Consider the following 19,183-nt stretch of genomic DNA (forward strand, 5'->3'; position numbering starts at 1 on the left):
TTTCCAGTCAGGCACCACCCAAGTGGATGGAATTGAAGTACAAGAAACCTAGATTCTCAGTGAATCCATTCTGTTTGTGCATTCCACAAGTGTTAGTGGCGCCACCCACCATGTGCCAGTCATCATCTTCCTAAATACCTCCACGGCCCCTGCTTTAGTGGGCTTTACAGTCTAGTGGGAGAAAAGGGCAATAAACCAGTCATCATATGAGGAACTGAATCTTCTCGGCTGTGGTACGTGCTGTGAAGACAGCTATAAAGCTGTGAAAGTTGACAAGGACTCCAATCCTGACCCGTGGTAGAAGAGGATAAGGAGGTAGGGAGCCCTTAGTTAAGAAACAGTGTGCACTTGAAGAGAATGTTTAGTGGCAATTAATGAGGCATTTCCACGTAGTTTATCTGATAGTCAAAGGGGGGTTATTTTGAGTTAACTTACAACAAGCAAAGGAAGTTGGTTACGGGATCCAGGAGAGGTGAGGCCCAGTCCAATGCGGTTCTCTGGAGAACTCTGACTTGGTCCACAGTACCAGCATCCAGCATCCAGGATCATGCAGTAGCCAAGAGAGAGCAAGCACTTACCCATTTCAGGTCTTAAGAGGTCCCTGTCTCAGCCATGCCCTGGGCAGGCGCATGTACCGAGCAGTTAGTTACCTGCTGCCTACTAGGGGTGCTGCTTCAGGAGTGAAACACAGACAACCACCCCTACAAGAATGTCAGTTGGGTATAATGAGTCTGTGATTATGAACTATGATATATGTTGGGCTTTGAATATGCCCAAAATTAAATTTGCACAGGATGCTCTGCTGTCTCTTCTATTTTCCCCCCAACCACTATATGTTACTTGTGCGACACTTCCACAAACACACAGCTCTGATTGAATTAAATCTTGCTTTAGGACATAAAGAATGAACTACATATACTCTAGACACAATACCACACTGCCAACATATCCAACTTTTAGCTTTGTTAACAGAGAAGGTGGAATTTTCCATGAACAAATCCCTATTCTTCAGTCCTATCACAGTCCTCATACTGATCACTTCCTTAATATGAGATTGAGTCTCATCATTTATCCACATTGTCTTGTCCGGTCCCCTTGTATTAGTGAATCACTACTCTCAAGAATTTGTAAATAGGCCTAACAATCTGATGCTACTTTTTGCAAAACTTCAGTAACATATTTGCCAGACTCAAAATAAAAAAGGAAAGAAAGAAAAAAGCAGTGTGCATCCTTGAGCTCAAGATGAGGAATAGCCAGGCCAAGAGGAAGAGGAAGGAGCACATTACACTGAGCAAGCACCACACGACTGCTCCAAAACAGAAGGGCACTCAGAGTCCTGGGAGGGGCTAGAGCTTGAGGGCAGATGGTATGCTGAGGATCGGGGAGGTGGGAACTGCCAAAGTTAACTGGACTGGAACATTTTAGACCTGTAGTTTTAAGATAGTTTACTCCTCTTAAATGCATATTAAGCATCTCAAGCATATTATGTTATCTAAATGGGTATGGGAAATTTGCATGTCCAAAAATACGGAAAATTCTCAAGGAAAGAATCAATTCAAAGACTTCTTATGTTTTTGTCTCCCCCCACCCCCTGCCACCCCACCCCCCACCCCCCACCCCCGCTATGTAGCCCTGGCTGTCCTAGAATTCACTCTGTAGACCAGGCTGGCCTCAAACTCACAGAGATCTGCCTGCCTCTGCTTCCCGAGTGCTGGGATTAAAGGTGTGTGACACCACAGCCTGGTTCATTTTGAGGACTTCTATTTAATCATCTCCCTATTCAAGCATCCTCAGCCTGGCCCCTGTCTTGACAGCAACCTTTAGAATTGTGTTTTGGGACTTTTGGTTGGCTAGTGTTCCTGGGAGTCAATGTTTACATGGAGGTAATGAACAGACAAAGCATGCCAAAGCATTAAAAACTCAACTGGCTTCCAAGTATAAACACTTGAACTTCTATTTTGTATGATAATACCCAAAGACTTAATTGGCTCTCAGAAGGTATTATCTAACCATGTAAACGTATGGGTAACACATAATTACAAGTAACATATTGTGTATGGAACTTAGATGAAGCAATCAAGTGATAACTGTTATGCTTAAATCATAAATCATTTTGACATTTTGTACATTTTATGATTTGAGCTAAGTGGCTAAGGCCTTGAAAATTATTTTACATTTCAGAATACTTTAAAGAGCAGATAGCTTAGCAGGGGGAAGGAATTTTCATGGCTATTTTCTGAATGGCTACATTTAGACGCGGAGCTCTTAACAAGACTTTGATTTCATTCCAAAAGCCAGAGCCCTGCAAGGATAGGATCTTGGGAATACTCCACATTCCTTAAAGAATGCTTATCAATTAAACCATCTCATTTTAGTTTAGTGACCTTTGGTGGAGTGAGGAGCTAGCATTTCCCCCAAATTATCTCACATGAAGAGAAAACAAACACTCTAATAGATTCTTCTGATAGCTGTCAAGTGGAAACAACTGTATTTGTTTAATTAAGCTTCAATAGCAGATATTTTCATGGAGGACAAAGCAGCATGATGCCATGACATCAGGGAAAACTGCTTTTTGTCAAAGTTTGTGAACAAAACAACAAAAGAGAGCCAAGGTTAGAAAGAAAGAAAGAAAGAAAGAAAGAAAGAAAGAAAGAAAGAAAGAAAGAAAGAAAGAAAGAAAGAAAGAACGAAAGAAGGAAGGAAGGAAGGAAGGAAGGAAGGAAGGAAGGAAGGAAAGAAAGAAAGAAAGAAAGAAAGAAAGAAAGAAAGAAAGAAAGAAAGAAAGAAAGAAAGAAAGGGTGTATGAAACACTAACTACTCCTAGTCGGTTTGAACCTATGAAGACTAACAATATCTGTAATACAAATCCCTTCTATAACAAGAAGGAAATACAATTCACTCACACAGGCTGCTTGCTCCTCATTCAGTTACCAGGAGACAACTGTGATTTCAACACACCACATCATTTTCATGGCCAACATTGCCAGCTGTGGGGAAGGCAGTGATGAGCTGCTGTTATTTGCCTTGTGGTTGTGACCAGGTGTTTAGCCAGTGTGTACATGTACCTCCTTGTGATTTACTTCTGAACCTGTGGTCCTTTGTTTACTGTGTCTCCATATAGGAGAGCTAAAACACTGATTAAACGCCCATCACGTGCCAGGCCTGGTATATACAAAGGTGAATGTGGCATGGCGTATCCTTTCCCTTAAAAGGTTCCAAAGAAGACTCCTCCAAAGAGTCTGGTACCCATTTCTACAAATGTCTTAGACTTGAATCCCGACAATCAAAGGCCCATGCTCGTACCATTAGCCATTTTTCTATATACCTCTTTAAATTTATGGGTACACCAGCCCTTGGATCTTCTTTCTTTAGATTTTCTCTTCCCATTATAAGGTGTATCCAACTCGCCCGTGTCAGAGTTAAACACTGCTGTAATTTTGAAATGGCCAACTCTGAATATATATGACCTTTTTACTATCATTTTTTGAAATTTTTATACATTCATATAATACCTTTTTGTTCATATAATACCTTTCTTTTCTCCCCACAAATTCCTCCCCTATTTCCCCCACTGCTTTTTCCTCCAAACTTCATGTACTCTTTATTTTATTAAAATATAATTACAAGCCGGGCGGTGGTGGCGCACGCCTTTAATCCCAGCACTCGGGAGGCAGAGCCAGGCGGATCTCTGTGAGTTCGAGGCCAGCCTGGGCTACCAAGTGAGTTCCAGGAAAAGGCGCAAAGCTACACAGAGAAACCCTGTCTCGAAAAACAAAATATATATATATATATATATATATATATATATATATATATATATATATATATAATTACGCCACTTTCCCCCTCCCTTTCCTCCCTCCAACTCCTACCAGGTCATTCTCCCTCTAACCTCTTCCATGTGTCCCCTCACTCCCTCACAGGTTGATTATCTTATTCTTTTGTTAATATTGTTACATTGTATAAGCATAAATATAGAAATAATAACCTGTTGAGTCTGTTGGGTGTTTCCTCATGTGTCTGTGATTTCAGGACTGACCATTTGGCATTGAGTGATCTAATAGGATTCACCCCTGAGAAAGATTAATTCTGCCTCTCTCAGCAGTTACCAGTTGCCTCTAGTTCTTTGTCTAGGCATAAGACCCTGTGAGATTTCACCCTTTCATGCTAGCATGTCTACTGGCATTGGCATTTTGGGGGTCTTATTTAGCCAGACACATTATTGAGGTGTGAGTGCAGCTTCCCTGCCCTTTCTGGAAGACACAGTCTTACCGTAGACTTCTTAGTCCCCTGGTTCTTAAAATATTTCTGACCCCTCCTCCATGATGTTCCTCGAACCTTAAAAGTCACATTGTAGATGTATCCATTTAGGCTGGGCACCCCACAATCACTGCATTTTGACCAGTTGTGATTTTTCCGTAATAGTCTCCATCTGCTACAAAGGGAAGGTTCTTTGCTAAGAGTTAGGAATAATTTTTTAAAGCCCACTGAGTCCAGTTAGTGCTACCTGTGTGTTCGTGGGTGTATACCATCTCATTGGGCTCTCACAAGCCATAGCCCTGACAAATCTAACTCTCTGTCTTCCAGTTGCCAGTAGCTCCTCAGTAAGGGTAGAGTTCCATCCATGCTGGGATTTTAGTTGGTTTTACCCTTTGTAGGTCTCGTACCAGCAAACACTCGGAGCCCTTACGAGTTTGTATGTGTAATGGCGCTGTCGTGCCCAGTAATGTGTTTTGCTGAAGTCATCCACTGCCTCTGGTTCTTATCATCTTCCTGCCCCTTCTTTCACAATCACCCCTGAGCCTTGCAGGGAGGAGATATGATAGAGACGTCCCACTCAGAGTTCAGCACTTCATAATCTCCCATTCTCTACACAATGACCAGTTTGTGGGCCTCTGTAGCAATCACCATCTACTGAACAAAACATCTTCTCCAGTGAAGGCTGAATGATGCACTAATCTATAGGTATAAAGAGGAATTTTGGGAGAAGTTCATTACTTTAGCAGAATAATAGTAGTGGGTTCTCTGCTAGCACCTTTGACCTAAATGGCCATGTTGTTGGTTGTTTGATTTGATTTGGGGGATTTGGAGGGGTTTTTTTTTATCCCAGTTAATGGTACCAGGCATGAGTTGCATCTTGATGGTTGATTTTAAATCCAATTATAAAATGGTTGATTAGGTCCATAACATTCATGCTACTTCTGCATATTGACATCTCTTGGCAGGCCAGTTGTTATTATAGCTTGAAGTGTTCATAAACAGTTAAAGCTATTGGTTATTTTTCTCCAGTAGCATTCATTGTGCAATGGCATATCCCAGCACCATGAAAGCTATTCAATAGGAATGAAGTGTCCAGGTCAGTACAGTCTTGATTTCTCCATGTCCTGTGTCTCAAGTGTGTGGTCTTGTCTTAGGTTTTTCTACTGCTGTGAAGAGACACTGTGACCATCACAACTCTTATAAAGGAAAAACATTTGATTGAAGTGGTTTACATTTTCAGAGGTTTAGCCCATTATTATCATAGTGCAACATGGTTGTGTGCAGGCAGACATGGTACTGGAGAAGGAGCTGAGAGTCCTGCACATCATAACATTCTTCAGCTATTGCTTCCAAATAGCAAGTCATCAATTAAATATAAAATGGAGTTCTTCAAAGAAGCGCTTCTGTGATACTCAGGTCATGTGACTTCTCATAGGACTGCTTTGCTTGATATGTTACCAAGAGACATTGAGTGGTGGCAACTGCGAGGAGCAGAGAAAGTGCACTGCCGGCTGACCTAAGTGGGGAGGTGCTCAGACAGGATCTCAGGACTGATGGCCTGAGTCGCTTAAAGGAAAAGCAGCATTGCTGTACTCCACTCGACGTTGCTTTCTGCAGGGCAGCGGCAGCAGATTTCCTGCTGTTTTCCTCACCACCCCCAATCCTCACTAGTACAAAATTTCTGCTCTCCCACCTTCCTTAACTCCTCCCTCTGGCAGGACGCTGTGTGGAATGTCTTCTGAAAGCCGCCAGAGCCTAATCACAAAGGTCTGTGAGATGGGCAGCGGTTCCCTGTTTATCAAGCCAGCAGCCAGTTGGCCAGTTACTGCCTCAGAGCCCATGCTAGAGAAGGTAAAAGCGTGAGGGGATGACTCTGTTCATCAAGATACTTTATCTCTGTGCATATTAAATCCCCCCAGTGCAGTTGCCTTTTACTGCTGATGTGCCTTCGACTGTTGACTATACAGTGTGAATTAAGTGGTTATGACAAATATGTAATATGTTGATCATTAACAGTTCTGTTGACTCCTTTTGTGAAATTTTTGAAGGTATAGAATAGCACAGCTGCCATGCCTTGGAATCACTTATTAGTGTTTCTCAAGTCATGTGGACTCTATAGTAAGAGGTTTTATCAAGAAACTTATTGATTTCAGGGAAGAGGGGCTGGTCAACACAACTCTTCAGCTCTGCACTCACCCCAAGATCTAAGTGTGATAGAAACAGCCTTGAGTTCTTGTAAAAGATCTTGGTGTTAATTCTCAACACCGGTACTTACTAACTGTGTGTCTTTGACAGGTCATACATTATCTCTGTCTCGGTGTCCTCGTCTGTGAAATGGGATGCTAACTTTAGCCCCTAAAGTGTTTGCAAGCAAATTAAATAATCAGAAAGTAGCCAGTAAAGGCTGGGGATTTAGCTCAGAGCACTTGCTTCACATTCATGAAGCACTGGGTTGTATACCTAACACTACAGAAAAAAATACCTTTCTCTAATGTTGTATCCCCCTATTGCTGTGGAAGAACAAGATCAATGCAGGTAACATTTACTTATCTTCAGGATGCTCACTCCAAGTGCAGTTAGGCTACATTTGTGAGAAAAACCTGAAAATATTTAGAAGAAAAAAATAATACTCCTTATAAGTAAATATTATAAAGGACCTATTTTAAATATGAGGGGAAAAGACTAGTGCAATGATGACTTTTAAATTGTGGTAAATTGTCAGAATAATGACAGTTACTAGCCCTTGCAGTTGAGTAAAGACTTGGAATAAAATTATTTGCATTTATGAGTGGGGAATGTATGTAAAGTACAGGGGAAGTGACAGGCAGTGTGGCGCACGACTTTAATCCCAGCACTCAGGAGGCAGAGGTGGGCTGATCTCTAATTGAGTCCAACCTGGTCTACAGAGTGAGTTCCAGGATAGCCAGGACTACACAGAGAAACCCTGTCTTAAAAACAAACAAACAAGAAGCACAGGGAAGTTTCCTCATTCCTAATTTGTGACAAATTATGGAAGTCCGTTCGACTTTTTTAATTCAAAACATTTTTTCATATACTATATTTTGACATTATTTTCCTTCCCCGCCCCGTTCCTCCCAGACCCTCTCCCACTTCTCCACCCACACAACTTCAAGTTCTCCCCACTTCTCTCCCCTCTTCTCTCTCTCTCTCAAAAAAAAACAGGAAGCAAACAAACAAACAAAACCCTGAAAATCAAAACAGAGAAACTACAAAAAGAAAAAAAGAAATTTAATAATGATAGTTTTTCATCCACATGAGTATTTATTTACATAATTTAGATGCTGGCCTGACTATTTGACTTAAGCAGATGACACTGTGAATTCACTAATAGTCTCACAATACTGTGATTTTACTTTCTTCAACTTAAGGTTTTTGTCTTGGTCTGAGAAGTGATGTCCTTGGATGTTGACTTGGGTACATCCTGATATACAAGTATAGTCTCAAGGATCCTCAGTACATTGAATTTTTCATTTCTCAATAATAGAACCCTTTGGGTCCCTCGGGCTCATTCAAATTTATATCCACTTAGGAAAGTCAAGAACCTTCCATAAGACTCAGAAACCTCACCTGCTCAGGAACGTTATGAAGCACTGGTAATAGAAAACACTTCTGTGTCTGCAACAGTGAATATCTTATCATCTTCCTCTACCTTCAGTTCTTAAAAATAAACTAATGGAAGAGTAAAAACTGAAAATCCACGTGGTAAGAGACTTAGTGACTAGCCATCCAACTAAAACATGGTGATTGGCTTCACTGAGCTCACAGTGACCGTGCTTTCCAGAGGCGGAACTAGAGGCTCTGTCACAGGATTTCAGGTGCATCCCAGGGGCAAACTCCCCTCCTTGCCACACGTTTCTCTCTGCAACTCTACTCACATCCCCACTTCAGTATGATCACAGGACGTGGACAATTGGCTCTGCACGCACCCCATCCCTCTCTAGACTCATTCACCTTCACACTTGAGTTGGGGCCCAAGATCTTGCAAAAGAAGCTGACAAATCAGTGGAGGTCTGCGTAGAGGCCATAGCCAACCTTGACTCTGCTTCTGAGTCTAGGCAGCTCCATCCAGCTTCATTTTTCTTTGCCCCTGCCTACACACTTGGCTTCAGCAAAAGCGGGTCCTCTCTCCATCTCCCAAAGCTCACTTGAAATCAATGAGCAAACTTCTGTGCTGCTTACTCCCTCCTCTTCCCTAAGTTCCTAAATTAAGAACACCTTATTTTGCCAGGCGAGATGACACACACCTTTCTTTAATCCCAGAACTCGGGAGGCAGAGGCAGCCTGGTCTACAGAGGAAGTTCCAGAATGGCCAGATCTAAACAGAGAAACCCTGTCTCAAAACAAAACAAATTTTATTTCACAGTTATACCAGTAAAAAAATAATGGCCCATAGGCTCTCTCTCCTGGATGCCTCTACTTGCCTGTTAGGTAACTCCAAAATACAGCGCAAACTCACCCTACCTTAAAACTATCTTACAGGGCTCTCCACACTCAAACACTGCGACTAAAGGTGTGTGCCATCGCCACCCTGCAGCTTTATTTATATCATCATCCCTGTCCTTGTCCCAACCCTCTGAGGTCCTGAGACTATGAGGCAGTTGTCCATTGCAGCCGTTTGTGTGGGCTCAACAGTGCTGTACACTGGGGATTTTTAGCTACACCATCCATAGCCCTGGGTAGGCAGCATCCATAACCCTAAGAAAAGCTTTGGAGGGAAGTGCTTTAATCTAGCCACAAAGAATTTACCAGAATGCAAAGGAGTGGTGCGATATGATGGAATGATGGATGGCCTCTTTGTGGATCTCTGGCCACAACCACAACACAAATGAGACTTCCTGTCTCCATGCAGATTCATTCAGCCTCCTGTTTCTCTCTCTCTCTCTCTCTCTCTCTCTCTCTCTCTCTCTCTCTCTCTCTCTCTCTCTCTCTCTCTCTCTGTGTGTGTGTCTCCTCTCTGCCTCTCTCTGTCTCTCTCACTACCCTCCTCCTTCCCTTCCTCCATTTCTCTTCTTCCTTTAGAGTTCTACTTACAACAATCCTCATACTTTTTAAATCACATTTACTTATTTATTTTGTGTACATTCACAGGTGTATGCCACAGCACTCCTGTGGAAGACAGACAGTGCAAAGGTTTTATGTTTTGTGGCTCACAATCTGGCGTGGAAGATAGATACATGCAAAAATAAACAATACATAAAATGGGTGGGAGTGACGGGTATGGTTAAGACGGTGTCTCGGGAATAGAGAGATCCCTGATGAAGACATCCAGAAGTTTCTTGTGCATGTGCTGTAGTGAAGACGTCAGAGGCAAGGGGGGAGTGCTGGCTGTGACCCACCAGCCCTTGCCTGGATTCCAGCCCAAAGCAGATTATGAAGTCAAAGGAACAGAACGGCCAGAGATCTGTTTGATGAGGGATATTCTTTCAGCCACGCCATAAGAACATTAACACCCACAAGCATAGTGACTGACCTCTATTTTGCCTATGAAAAGCACCAAAATCACCAGTTTCCATCGTGGGTTTTAGTAGCTTTCTTAATTATTAATTTATTTGTTTGTTTGGTGCCTGTGTGTATCGTGTGTGTGTGTGTGTGTGTGTGTGTGTGTGTGTGTGTGTGTGTGTGAGAGAGAGAGAGAGAGAGAGAGAGAGAGAGAGAGAGAGAGAGAGAGAGAGAGAGAGAGAGATGCCTGTGAAGGTCAGAGAACAACTCTCCGGAGTCAGCTCTCTCCTACCACCTTGTGCCGTCCAGAGTTCAAACCCAAGGTGTCAGATTCGTGTGTGTACAAGCGCCTCTACCTACTGAACACCAGTCCCACATAAAACTGTTTTCAGTCTTCTTTCCAAAGAGGCAGGAAGCTGATCTGGGAAACTGAGCTGGGTCTTCAGTGGGACCCAGACTTCACAGCTGTATTCAGGAACTACTGTGGGTCTTATTATTATGCTGGGGAATGTACAAAACCATGGGTTTGGCATGGACTTGTACCGGTGCACACACAGCTGGCCCGGAGGTTTCCATGGTCTTAGACTCTCACAGTGTCTCAAGCACAGAGAACATTGCTGGCATCTTAGATTACCTTCCAATACAACCCCAGTCCTTAGCAAACAGATGAGGAGATAGGAGAGACTAGATGTGTCACGAGGTCCCCTGACCTTCCCAGGCAGCTATGCATACAGATCATCAATTTTTTTGCCACCATCTGGAATAGGGGGAAAAATACATTTCAGCTACATCACAGGGACACCACGAGAGCATTTTTTTACAGGATGCTTATGTCTTCAGAAAACATGGCTGCTGGAGCTGCCAAGATGGTGGAGGGGAGCACTTGTGCCCAAGCACTTGTCCCCTGAGTTTCATACCTAGAACCCACATGGTGGAAGGAGAGAACTAATTCTGGAAAGTTGTCCTCTGACCTCCACACACTTGCCGGAGTGGACACACATGGGCACACAAACAAATGTACAATATTTTTAAAAAGGAAGAAGGAAAAAAGAGGGGGGGAGGGAAGGAAGGAAGGAAGGAAGGAAGGAGGGAGGGAGGGAAGGGTGGTTCATCCTAAGGCTCTCCGCTTTCTGCCCGTTTTATATAACTCAGAACACCTTTGCATCTACCGTCACTTCTAAGAAAACAATATAGTGCATGAAAGATTAGATGTTACAAACTGCCCTCTGGACACTGGGCTCTAAGGGGTTCAGTGACTCATCCCCAGTCAGACAACATGAGCAGGTGCTAAATTCGCCCCCTCGGGAGCTCAGGTCCTGCTTCTGTGCAGTGATGCAGGGCAGCATGAAGGCATTTTTCTCTCCTTGTAAAAGAGAACAACGGAGGATGGAGAATTATTTAAACACACCCCCCCCAGTCGTTCCGCAGCCCCTGCATCCTTTCTCCTCTAGAAACACCCCGTTGATTTCTAAATCCCTTTAAACCTCCCTGGCACCTGTATGGCCCCGATCCAAAAATTATTACCGAATCCCTTGCTCGTGCATTTTCTATTTAACCTCATAGGGGTTTCAATGATTGTGACTCCTGGTTTAGTGGAGAATTTAGGGGCCTCCAGAAGTTTCCTTCTTCAGTAGAAGCTAGAATCATGTAGTGCTGAGACCTTATTATAAGAATTAGATGCTCCTCACTAAGCCTGACGACCTTATATTCTAACTCATTCTCACCCCTACCCCTCATTTTTTTAGCCAAATATGCATATGCGCGCATACACACACACACACACACACACACACACACACACACACACACACACACACTAGTTCGGCTAAATTTAAAAAAAAAAGTGTAATCACACAACCTGGTGTTGTTCCTGGATGACAATGTCTCTGAAATATTGGTGAGAAGAGTCAGAGGAAGGTGACGTGGCAGGGAGGGAATTAGGATTAGCTGCTCATAATATGTGATGCAGCTTCTTTTTAGGGAAAAAACTGAGGCTGCAAACATAATGAGAACTTCCCAGCAAATTCATTCTAACAAAGCATAATGCGAGCTCTCTGGGCACAAAAATAGACCCAAGGAAAGTGACTCCCACATAAGACCTAATTAAATACTTTGATGTCAGAAAACAGGGCAAGGAGGATTGGAAAGTCGAGTCAGACCAATGTGAAGGGACAAAATATCCCATTACCACCACCACCTCCTCCTCTTCCTCCTCCTCCTCCTCCTCCTCCTCCTCCTCCTTCTCTCTCTCTCTCTCTCTCTCTCTCTCTCTCTCTCTCTCTCTCTCTCTCTCTCTCTCCCTCTCTCTCTCTCTCTCTCTCTCTCTCTCTCTCTCTCTCTCTCTCTCTCCTCCCTCCATCTCTTCCCTACCCTTCTCTCCTTTCCTTCTCTTCCATGAAGGAAAAGTAAGATTTGGGAACAATGAGTTGTAAATTCTTCAGCCAATTAGCCCAGTGACTTACTACTGTTTCTAATGCACAGAATGTCACAGGCTGCTTTGCAGCCACCCCGAGTCGGTTTGTTAATAACAGGAAGCTAGCACTTCTCAGTACAGTGGATCAAGCTACACGTGAAAATAAATGCAAAAAACCTGGAGGGGAATAGCAGCAGACCGAGAGTAGCCTTGATTTAATTTAACATTTGGGGTCCACACACATGAGCGTTTTAGTAGGCTTCATGGTGGAAGTTGCTGTCATTTGTAAAATATTCTGGCCAATTAGCTAATAGTGTGCTTGGATTTCTCCTGTTTTGATACAGTAATACTAAGTACATTGTGAAGCCCAATTATACAAATCATCCCCAGATGCCATACCAGTCTTTCTTTATGAACTGTGTTTATAAATCCTGTGTGAGGAAATGTGTACTTCAGCAATTTAGACCATGTGTAAAAACATGGCCAATGGGATTGTCAAGAAAACAAGTTCCAGCGTCGGAAATCCTAATGTGCTCGGCTGGAATAACAGGGGGGTGCCGGGAGGACGATGGTCTGCCGTGGACTTGTCGCTTTACAGTGTTTAACCAATTTAGGACCTTCCCCACTTCCCCTTCAGCTGTTTCGTTCTTTTCTTTCAGGATCCAACCTTGGAGTTTTTGAGGAAATTTGGGATTGGTTTTGTCTCGGGGACAATGGGCTCGGTCTTTAACATCCCCTTTGATGTTGCCAAGAGTCGGATCCAAGGGCCCCAGCCGGTTCCTGGAGAGATCAAGTACAGAAACTGCTTTAAAACAATGGCGACGGTCTACCAGGAAGAAGGGTAACCGGTTGTTGCTTCAATACGCGTGCAAGGCCCGAGGACTGTTGAAACGGTCTTGTCTGTCCGCTTTGATGAGAGCCAGTGTGGGCCTTCCTAGGCTGGGTTTATATCTGAGGAAGTCTGTGGAATATATGGCAAGCTGTGCAAGGCCACACAGTAATGAGATGTTGGCACAGTGTCCTGCCACCACCGTGCTCCTGCAGAGAGGCACGACCATACAATACACTAGATGTTTGCTGAGAATGTTCAGATGAACCCTTTACCTGTCAATGTGCATGATGTTATTGTATGTTATATGTCTTATTGACATGCAGGCAGAATAGTTATCTTCTGCCTGAAAAGCTAATCAAAATATTGTCTAATTATGTTCTCCTCGGAGATCTAATATGAGCGTTCTGAAAATCTGGATTTTTAAATTTTTAAGTATTTCACTTTTTCTGATCTTTTGCTTTTCTAAGTTTTAGTTTCTGTCTCTTCTCTCCCCTCCCCACCAATATTCTAAACAAGTGACACTTTATTATTTTGACCTAAGCTGCATCGTATTTCCTAACGTGAAGACTGAGCTTGTGGCCCTTTAAATTGGATTGCAAATGTCGTGTTTGCCCATAGACACAGCTGTCTTGGAAGCAAGAACCATCTCAGTGATGAAAGGCGCGTTCCTGATTGGACAAGGCCGATACAGCCTGTAATGAAGAACTGATTAACTCTTTCCCTTCATCTAATTAGCTGCAGCAAATACCAAGCCAGACACTGTCAGGTTGGGGGTGGATGTAATTTCAAGGAGTTTCTTTGCAAATGCTGAGGGAGCCCCTCAACGAAGCTGGGGTCTAACTACCTGTTTCCAGAATAAGAATATTGTGTCCCTTTTCTCTCTCTTCTGTTACAGGATTTTAGCCCTATACAAAGGCCTGCTTCCCAAGGTGATGAGGCTTGGTCCAGGTAAAGATGCTCTCACTATTTCTGTCCTTCCTCCTTTGTTATCCTGGTATCTCTTCTCTTACCTATGAAGGTCAGCAACACCATAGAAGTTTATCATACGGGGAGAGAGTGAAAACCTGAGGCTATCAAGTTACCAGTTCAAGATACTGAAAGCATCCATTAGAAACACTCTACCTTTCTTTATAAATACTATTTGTGGCTTTGCGGGAAGCCAATGAGCGCTAACACCATGCCAATAGGAAAAGACCCACAGCCACCTACCCCGAGTGAGCTCCAATACACAGCAGCTTCTGGCTGAGGAGAGAATTCCATGGAGAAACCCATCTGCTAAAACTCTCCCTTGGGCTCCGGGCTCAATCTTCCTTCTGCCTCACCTTCATTTCCAAACGATGAAAAGGAAGAGAACTTGCTTTCCTGAGCATCAAGAGTTCCCTGAACTCCATTCCCAGTCACTTCTATGGAGTGAAGCACTCACTTGTCCCAGCCTCCATCAGTCTGGTAATGAAGACTCCTGGCTTGGGGACAGGAGACCACAAAAAAAAAAAAAAAAAAAAAAAAAAAAAAAAAAGACCGCCATTCCCACAGGGAGAGTCAGCTGCCTCTATGTAAATAGATAAGAAAATAGCCTCTGGAGACTTCAACCGCCTGGGCAAATAGCCCTGGATTACAAGCCACCCTATGATTAAGTACGAACATATGTTCTAGACCACACAGACATTTTTTTTTAACCAGATCTCCGTGCCCCTCCTTAGACATCCTGGAAGTCTTCTCTGGAACATTCCCCCCTCCATTTTAACACCCATGCCCTCCTGGAGTCACCCACGTATGTTTACGTTCGATTCTTAATCCAGAAGACCCTCCCGTCTCCCCACCTTAGGTAAAGAACAGCCAGCAGTATGTAAGACGAAGCTGGAGAAGAGTTCACACTCTTGTGTATTTAAAAATCATTCCACCTTTCCCCATCCAGTACCCCAATCTCTGTGGGCAGTAAAGCGAAGATTTTTTTTGTCATATTTGAGATCTAGACCTGTCTCCTGTCAATCACTAGCCCACATGTCAAAACTAACTAAGGGATAAAAAAACATCGGCAGTGCTGTGCATCTCTGTACTTCTCCTTCACCAAACACTACAGACCTGATAGTAGGCCTAATACCAGTGAAAACCACAGGCCCAGCCCTAACCAGCGTTCTCAGAGAGTAGGGATGAAAAGAGTGACTGGGGAGGACGGTCGTCTCCTGGAATCTCGAACCAAAACCCTTAAATAATCTGCCCCCAACTTCTGTTCGAGGCTTTCAAGTGTTTGCTTAGGTTTTTCCATGTTTCTGCACGAGGTATCCTAAGTTGCTCTGGTGTTCAACGCAATGAAGAGGGTTGTTGTATTCCTGTCCAGCCTAAACCAACCTGTGAAGAGCAGTAACCTAGCGGAAACACCCGGCCTCCGCTGCATTTCAAATGGGCAAGTCCTCGGGACACCAGAGAAAAGAAAAGAAGACCATATAAGAGAAAACAGGGTGGGGGGAGCTAGAGAGATGGCTCAGTGGGGAAAGATGCCCCCCACGAAGCCCGACGACCTGAGTCGCATCCCCCAGGGCCTGCATTGGTGGAAGGAAGAGAAAAAAATGTCTACAAACTTGTCCTCCGGCCACCCCCCCTCACCCTGGCATGTAGGCAGGCACACATGAGGGGTGGGGGTGGGGACCTGAAATACAATTCAAAAATTAAACTTAAGATACATAGAGTGGGGGTACGGGGTCGGCTCAATGGTAGAGCATAGAGCTAGTATTCACTAGGCCCCGACCTTTGAACCCCAGCGTTACAAGTAAGGAAGGCAGGGGGAAGGGGGGAGAGGGCTGGAGAGAGTGGAGGGAGGAAAGAGAGGGAGGAAAGAAGGCAGGCAGGCGAAGTGGGGGGACACCCAGATTTTTCATCCTTCATCCTTCATCTTGTCTTTGTAAATGCTTCAGTGCTTTAGCAGTTTTGTGTGGCTAACAGTGAGGTGCCGCCTACAAGAGTCAAGTCTTTGATTTCTGCTCTAGATCTCACTAAGCTGAAAACTCAAGTAGTCTACCTCTCTCTCTCTCTCTCTCTCTCTCTCTCTCTCTCTCTCTCTCTCTCTCTCTCTTCTCTGTCTCTGTGGGGAAGTATGCATGCATGCACATACTATACATTGTAAACAGTTAGTAAAAGCAAATACAGTCCACACACACACACACACACACACACACACACACACACACACAACCTTCCGTATGGCTTCTTGTTTGCTTGTTCATTTGTTTGTATTTTTAGAATTCCAGGAGAGTTTTACCAGCTAAAAGGAGTTTAATAGAGTATCTCCATGGGTTAAAAATGAAAATTACAGGCAGATAATTATCTTTGGTTTATGGTTACACAAACATGTGCAGCCTGTAGTTTTTTTTTTTTTTAAATCATATGGCAGTGTGTGCAAAATAGCTAAGATCCAAATCAAGTTCCTTTTCTTTCCAAGAGAAGTCAACCTTCCACCCATGCAGCCAAGCCTGTTCTAAGTCATGCACTGAGTATTTGTCCACATTTTTTTTTCTCTCATAGGCCGTTCTAAGTTACAGAACACATCCTATTTGCTGCATCAAGTAGAGTCAGCTAGGCAAATGCTTGCCCCAGTGTGTAGGTGTCCAGCATCCTCGGTGCCTATTTTCCTAAATCACATTCCCGTTGATGTCTTTGACAGCAAACCACTTCACAACCAGTTCCACAACATTCTCTTCCAAGACAAAGGGTGGTCCCATGCCGCCCAACTCTACCCCCAAATCTTCAAGTTCAAATCTGTATATATTTGAGGCAGATATGTGGAATGATCCTTAGCTTCCAACTTCCTTTTGTTAAGTTTTGCAAAGCAAAGTTTTAAAATATTCAGAAAGTAATTTCCAAACAGCAACAAGCCATTTTAAAAGCCAGACTCATCTGTCAAAGCACAGTCTTGAAGAATTCTTTCTTAAGCGCAGCTAAGACAATGCCAATTATGTCTGAAAAAGAGAAATCTATTGGCTAGATGTGAAAAATCTGGAAGTTTCTGTTCGCAGAAAAGTCACATGCCTTTACATGACTAAATATGTCTTTATTTATTTACTTCTTTTAAAGCTGAGAGTGCCTGAAAAAGAATCTGATGAGAAATGAGGAAAGTTGCAGAAACTCACAGGGAAAAAAAAATGTATTTGGAAACACAAGATGGTCTTGATTTTACTCTGAAAATTTTCCACGATTGTTGTTTGCTATCATCTGTGCCTCAGCGCTCCAGCACTGATGACTCCAAACGCCCCAGTCTGATCGGGCCTCCGGAGCCTTGGTGGCATGGGGTGGTATTGGGGAGCAGTGTCAATGCCCTTACCCAGGACCCTGATGAGATGCGGCTCTGTGCTCTTCTAGGTGGCGCGGTGATGCTGCTGGTGTATGAATATACCTATGAGTGGCTGCAGAAGAATTGGTGATGGGCGGAGGTGTATCTTCCCCTTGACATAACGGAGGTGTGGTCTGCAGTCCCAGGAAGAGGAGACAAGTCAGCGAAGCTAGACATAGAGTAAAGAAGGGAGGACAGCCTGTTCTGATGTTTTAAAAAAAGTTTTAGACAAACTGACCTGGCCCTTTGGGTCATAGACACAAAGGAGAGGAACATGAAGCAGAGGAGTGTGTAAGTTAGGCAGAAGTAGGGGAGAGATCAGCTACACTTCATAAAAGCTACGCAAACTGTGTGACTCAGACTGTGTCACAATGGAAACTCATCCAATCATTTTACTGAGAAGGCTATAAGCACTTAAATCCTTGAAAATACATTGTTCTGTGGCTAATTCCCTGAGAATGATTTAAGAAAAAAAAATACTGAGTTATAAGCCAAACTTTAAATGCTTTTTATAAGGAATTACTTTTCCATAAATCATATTTTAAAACGGAAGAAAGAAAAAATTAAATACACCAAAACAGCCTTTCAAGAATGTTTAGTTTTGTGAGTGCTGTGTTAAAATGTGAATCTACTGGTTTTCTTTAATAATAATACACAGGGTCTATTTTCCTAAGTGTATTTTATATTTCACCTGGTGGTTTAAGTGAGTTATTTTTAAATCATGCTATTTGAAGTCTTTTATTACAAATAGAATATATATTATACTAAACTGATCTCCTTTATGTAATTCACTTTGAAGTCAAGTTTTATAACTGAAATATCTTTATTTTAAGTCTCGAATTGGACGCTTCTCTGTGCCTGTGTTTGCCTTCAAACAAACACCTCTGTCCTGAGCCCTTACCTAGGTCATTCTTAAAAAGGATGTAGGGAAATAAAACGATTCTCCAGATTCTCGGGTTTAAGTGACATCTTAAAGTATAAAATCAATTGTTTAGAATATTAAAATGTCAATGATACAGGGGAAATCTTTCAAAATGAAAATACATTCTTAGCATTTCTAAGCATTCATGTACTAATAATATGCACTCAAAAAAAGAGAGAGACAGCTTTTTGGTCTTGATATAACTAAAGCTTCTTTTTAAGTCTGCATCCTCAAATGATACTACTTCAGTAGCTAAAGTCAACAAAAAAAATGTCAACAAGTTTTAGATGTCACCTGTTCTTAATACTATTGTGGGGTATTTCTGCTATGGGGGATTCTCACCAAAACATTTTGAAAATAAACAGTAAAAAGGACATGGTAATTATTTGTATTTATTAATTTAGAGCATTTGAAGTATAAAAATAAAAGGCTTTTGACATACTGTATATACATACATAGCCTTCTGTTGTACATCTTTTCCAACATACTTTTTTTTTTCATTTGTATTTCAGCCCAATATTCAATATGTGGGTCATTAAAAAAAAAAAAAAGAAAGAAAGCCAGGAGCAGGATGTGTTTGTGTGGTGGGATTGCTTTCTGCCCTTGAAGATAATACACACTAGTGTCCTGGGAGAGGGGGCTGGAGGCACAGCACCGGGTGGGAAGGGGATTGCAAGGCGTGCATGTGCCAATTAGAAGTCTTTACCCTGTGAGAGTCAGGAGAGCATTAACATTAACCAACAGCAACAGGTTTAAAGATCAAGCAGTCCCGGCTCCACTCTTTCCTGTTCTTAGTTTTTAAAGTGGCCTCAAATCATAAATGGCCATGAATAGCCAACTCTATTTAGGCTTTCTGTTGTCTTAAAAATTGCTCCATGCGGATTTACTGCTATTCATAAAAGACCTGGGGAGAGACGTGAAAGTGGAAAAGAAAACTTTGACACCATTAATATTAATTTCTTAAAATACAAA

The 19,183-nt window shown here is 42.8% G+C and overlaps 1 protein-coding gene across 5 annotated transcripts in view; it reads left to right on the forward strand.

The window, feature by feature from the left end:
* Slc25a21 (solute carrier family 25 member 21) overlaps window positions 1-18,585 on the forward strand; it is a 487,380-nt gene extending 468,795 nt beyond the window's left edge. For all 5 annotated transcript variants that reach the window (XM_042260592.2, XM_076550619.1, XM_042260590.2 and 2 more), the window contains 3 exons: window positions 12,793-12,974; window positions 13,861-13,913; window positions 17,319-18,585. In XM_042260592.2, the coding sequence (XP_042116526.1) occupies window positions 12,793-12,974; window positions 13,861-13,913; window positions 17,319-17,380 (297 nt within the window). In that variant the 3' untranslated portion in view covers window positions 17,381-18,585. The remainder of the gene's footprint in view (window positions 1-12,792; window positions 12,975-13,860; window positions 13,914-17,318) is intronic.
* The last annotated feature ends 598 nt before the right edge of the window (window positions 18,586-19,183 follow it).

Source organism: Peromyscus maniculatus, chromosome 14 (genome assembly GCF_049852395.1).
Source record: "Peromyscus maniculatus bairdii isolate BWxNUB_F1_BW_parent chromosome 14, HU_Pman_BW_mat_3.1, whole genome shotgun sequence".
In the NCBI taxonomy this organism is placed as follows: Eukaryota; Metazoa; Chordata; class Mammalia; order Rodentia; family Cricetidae; genus Peromyscus; species Peromyscus maniculatus.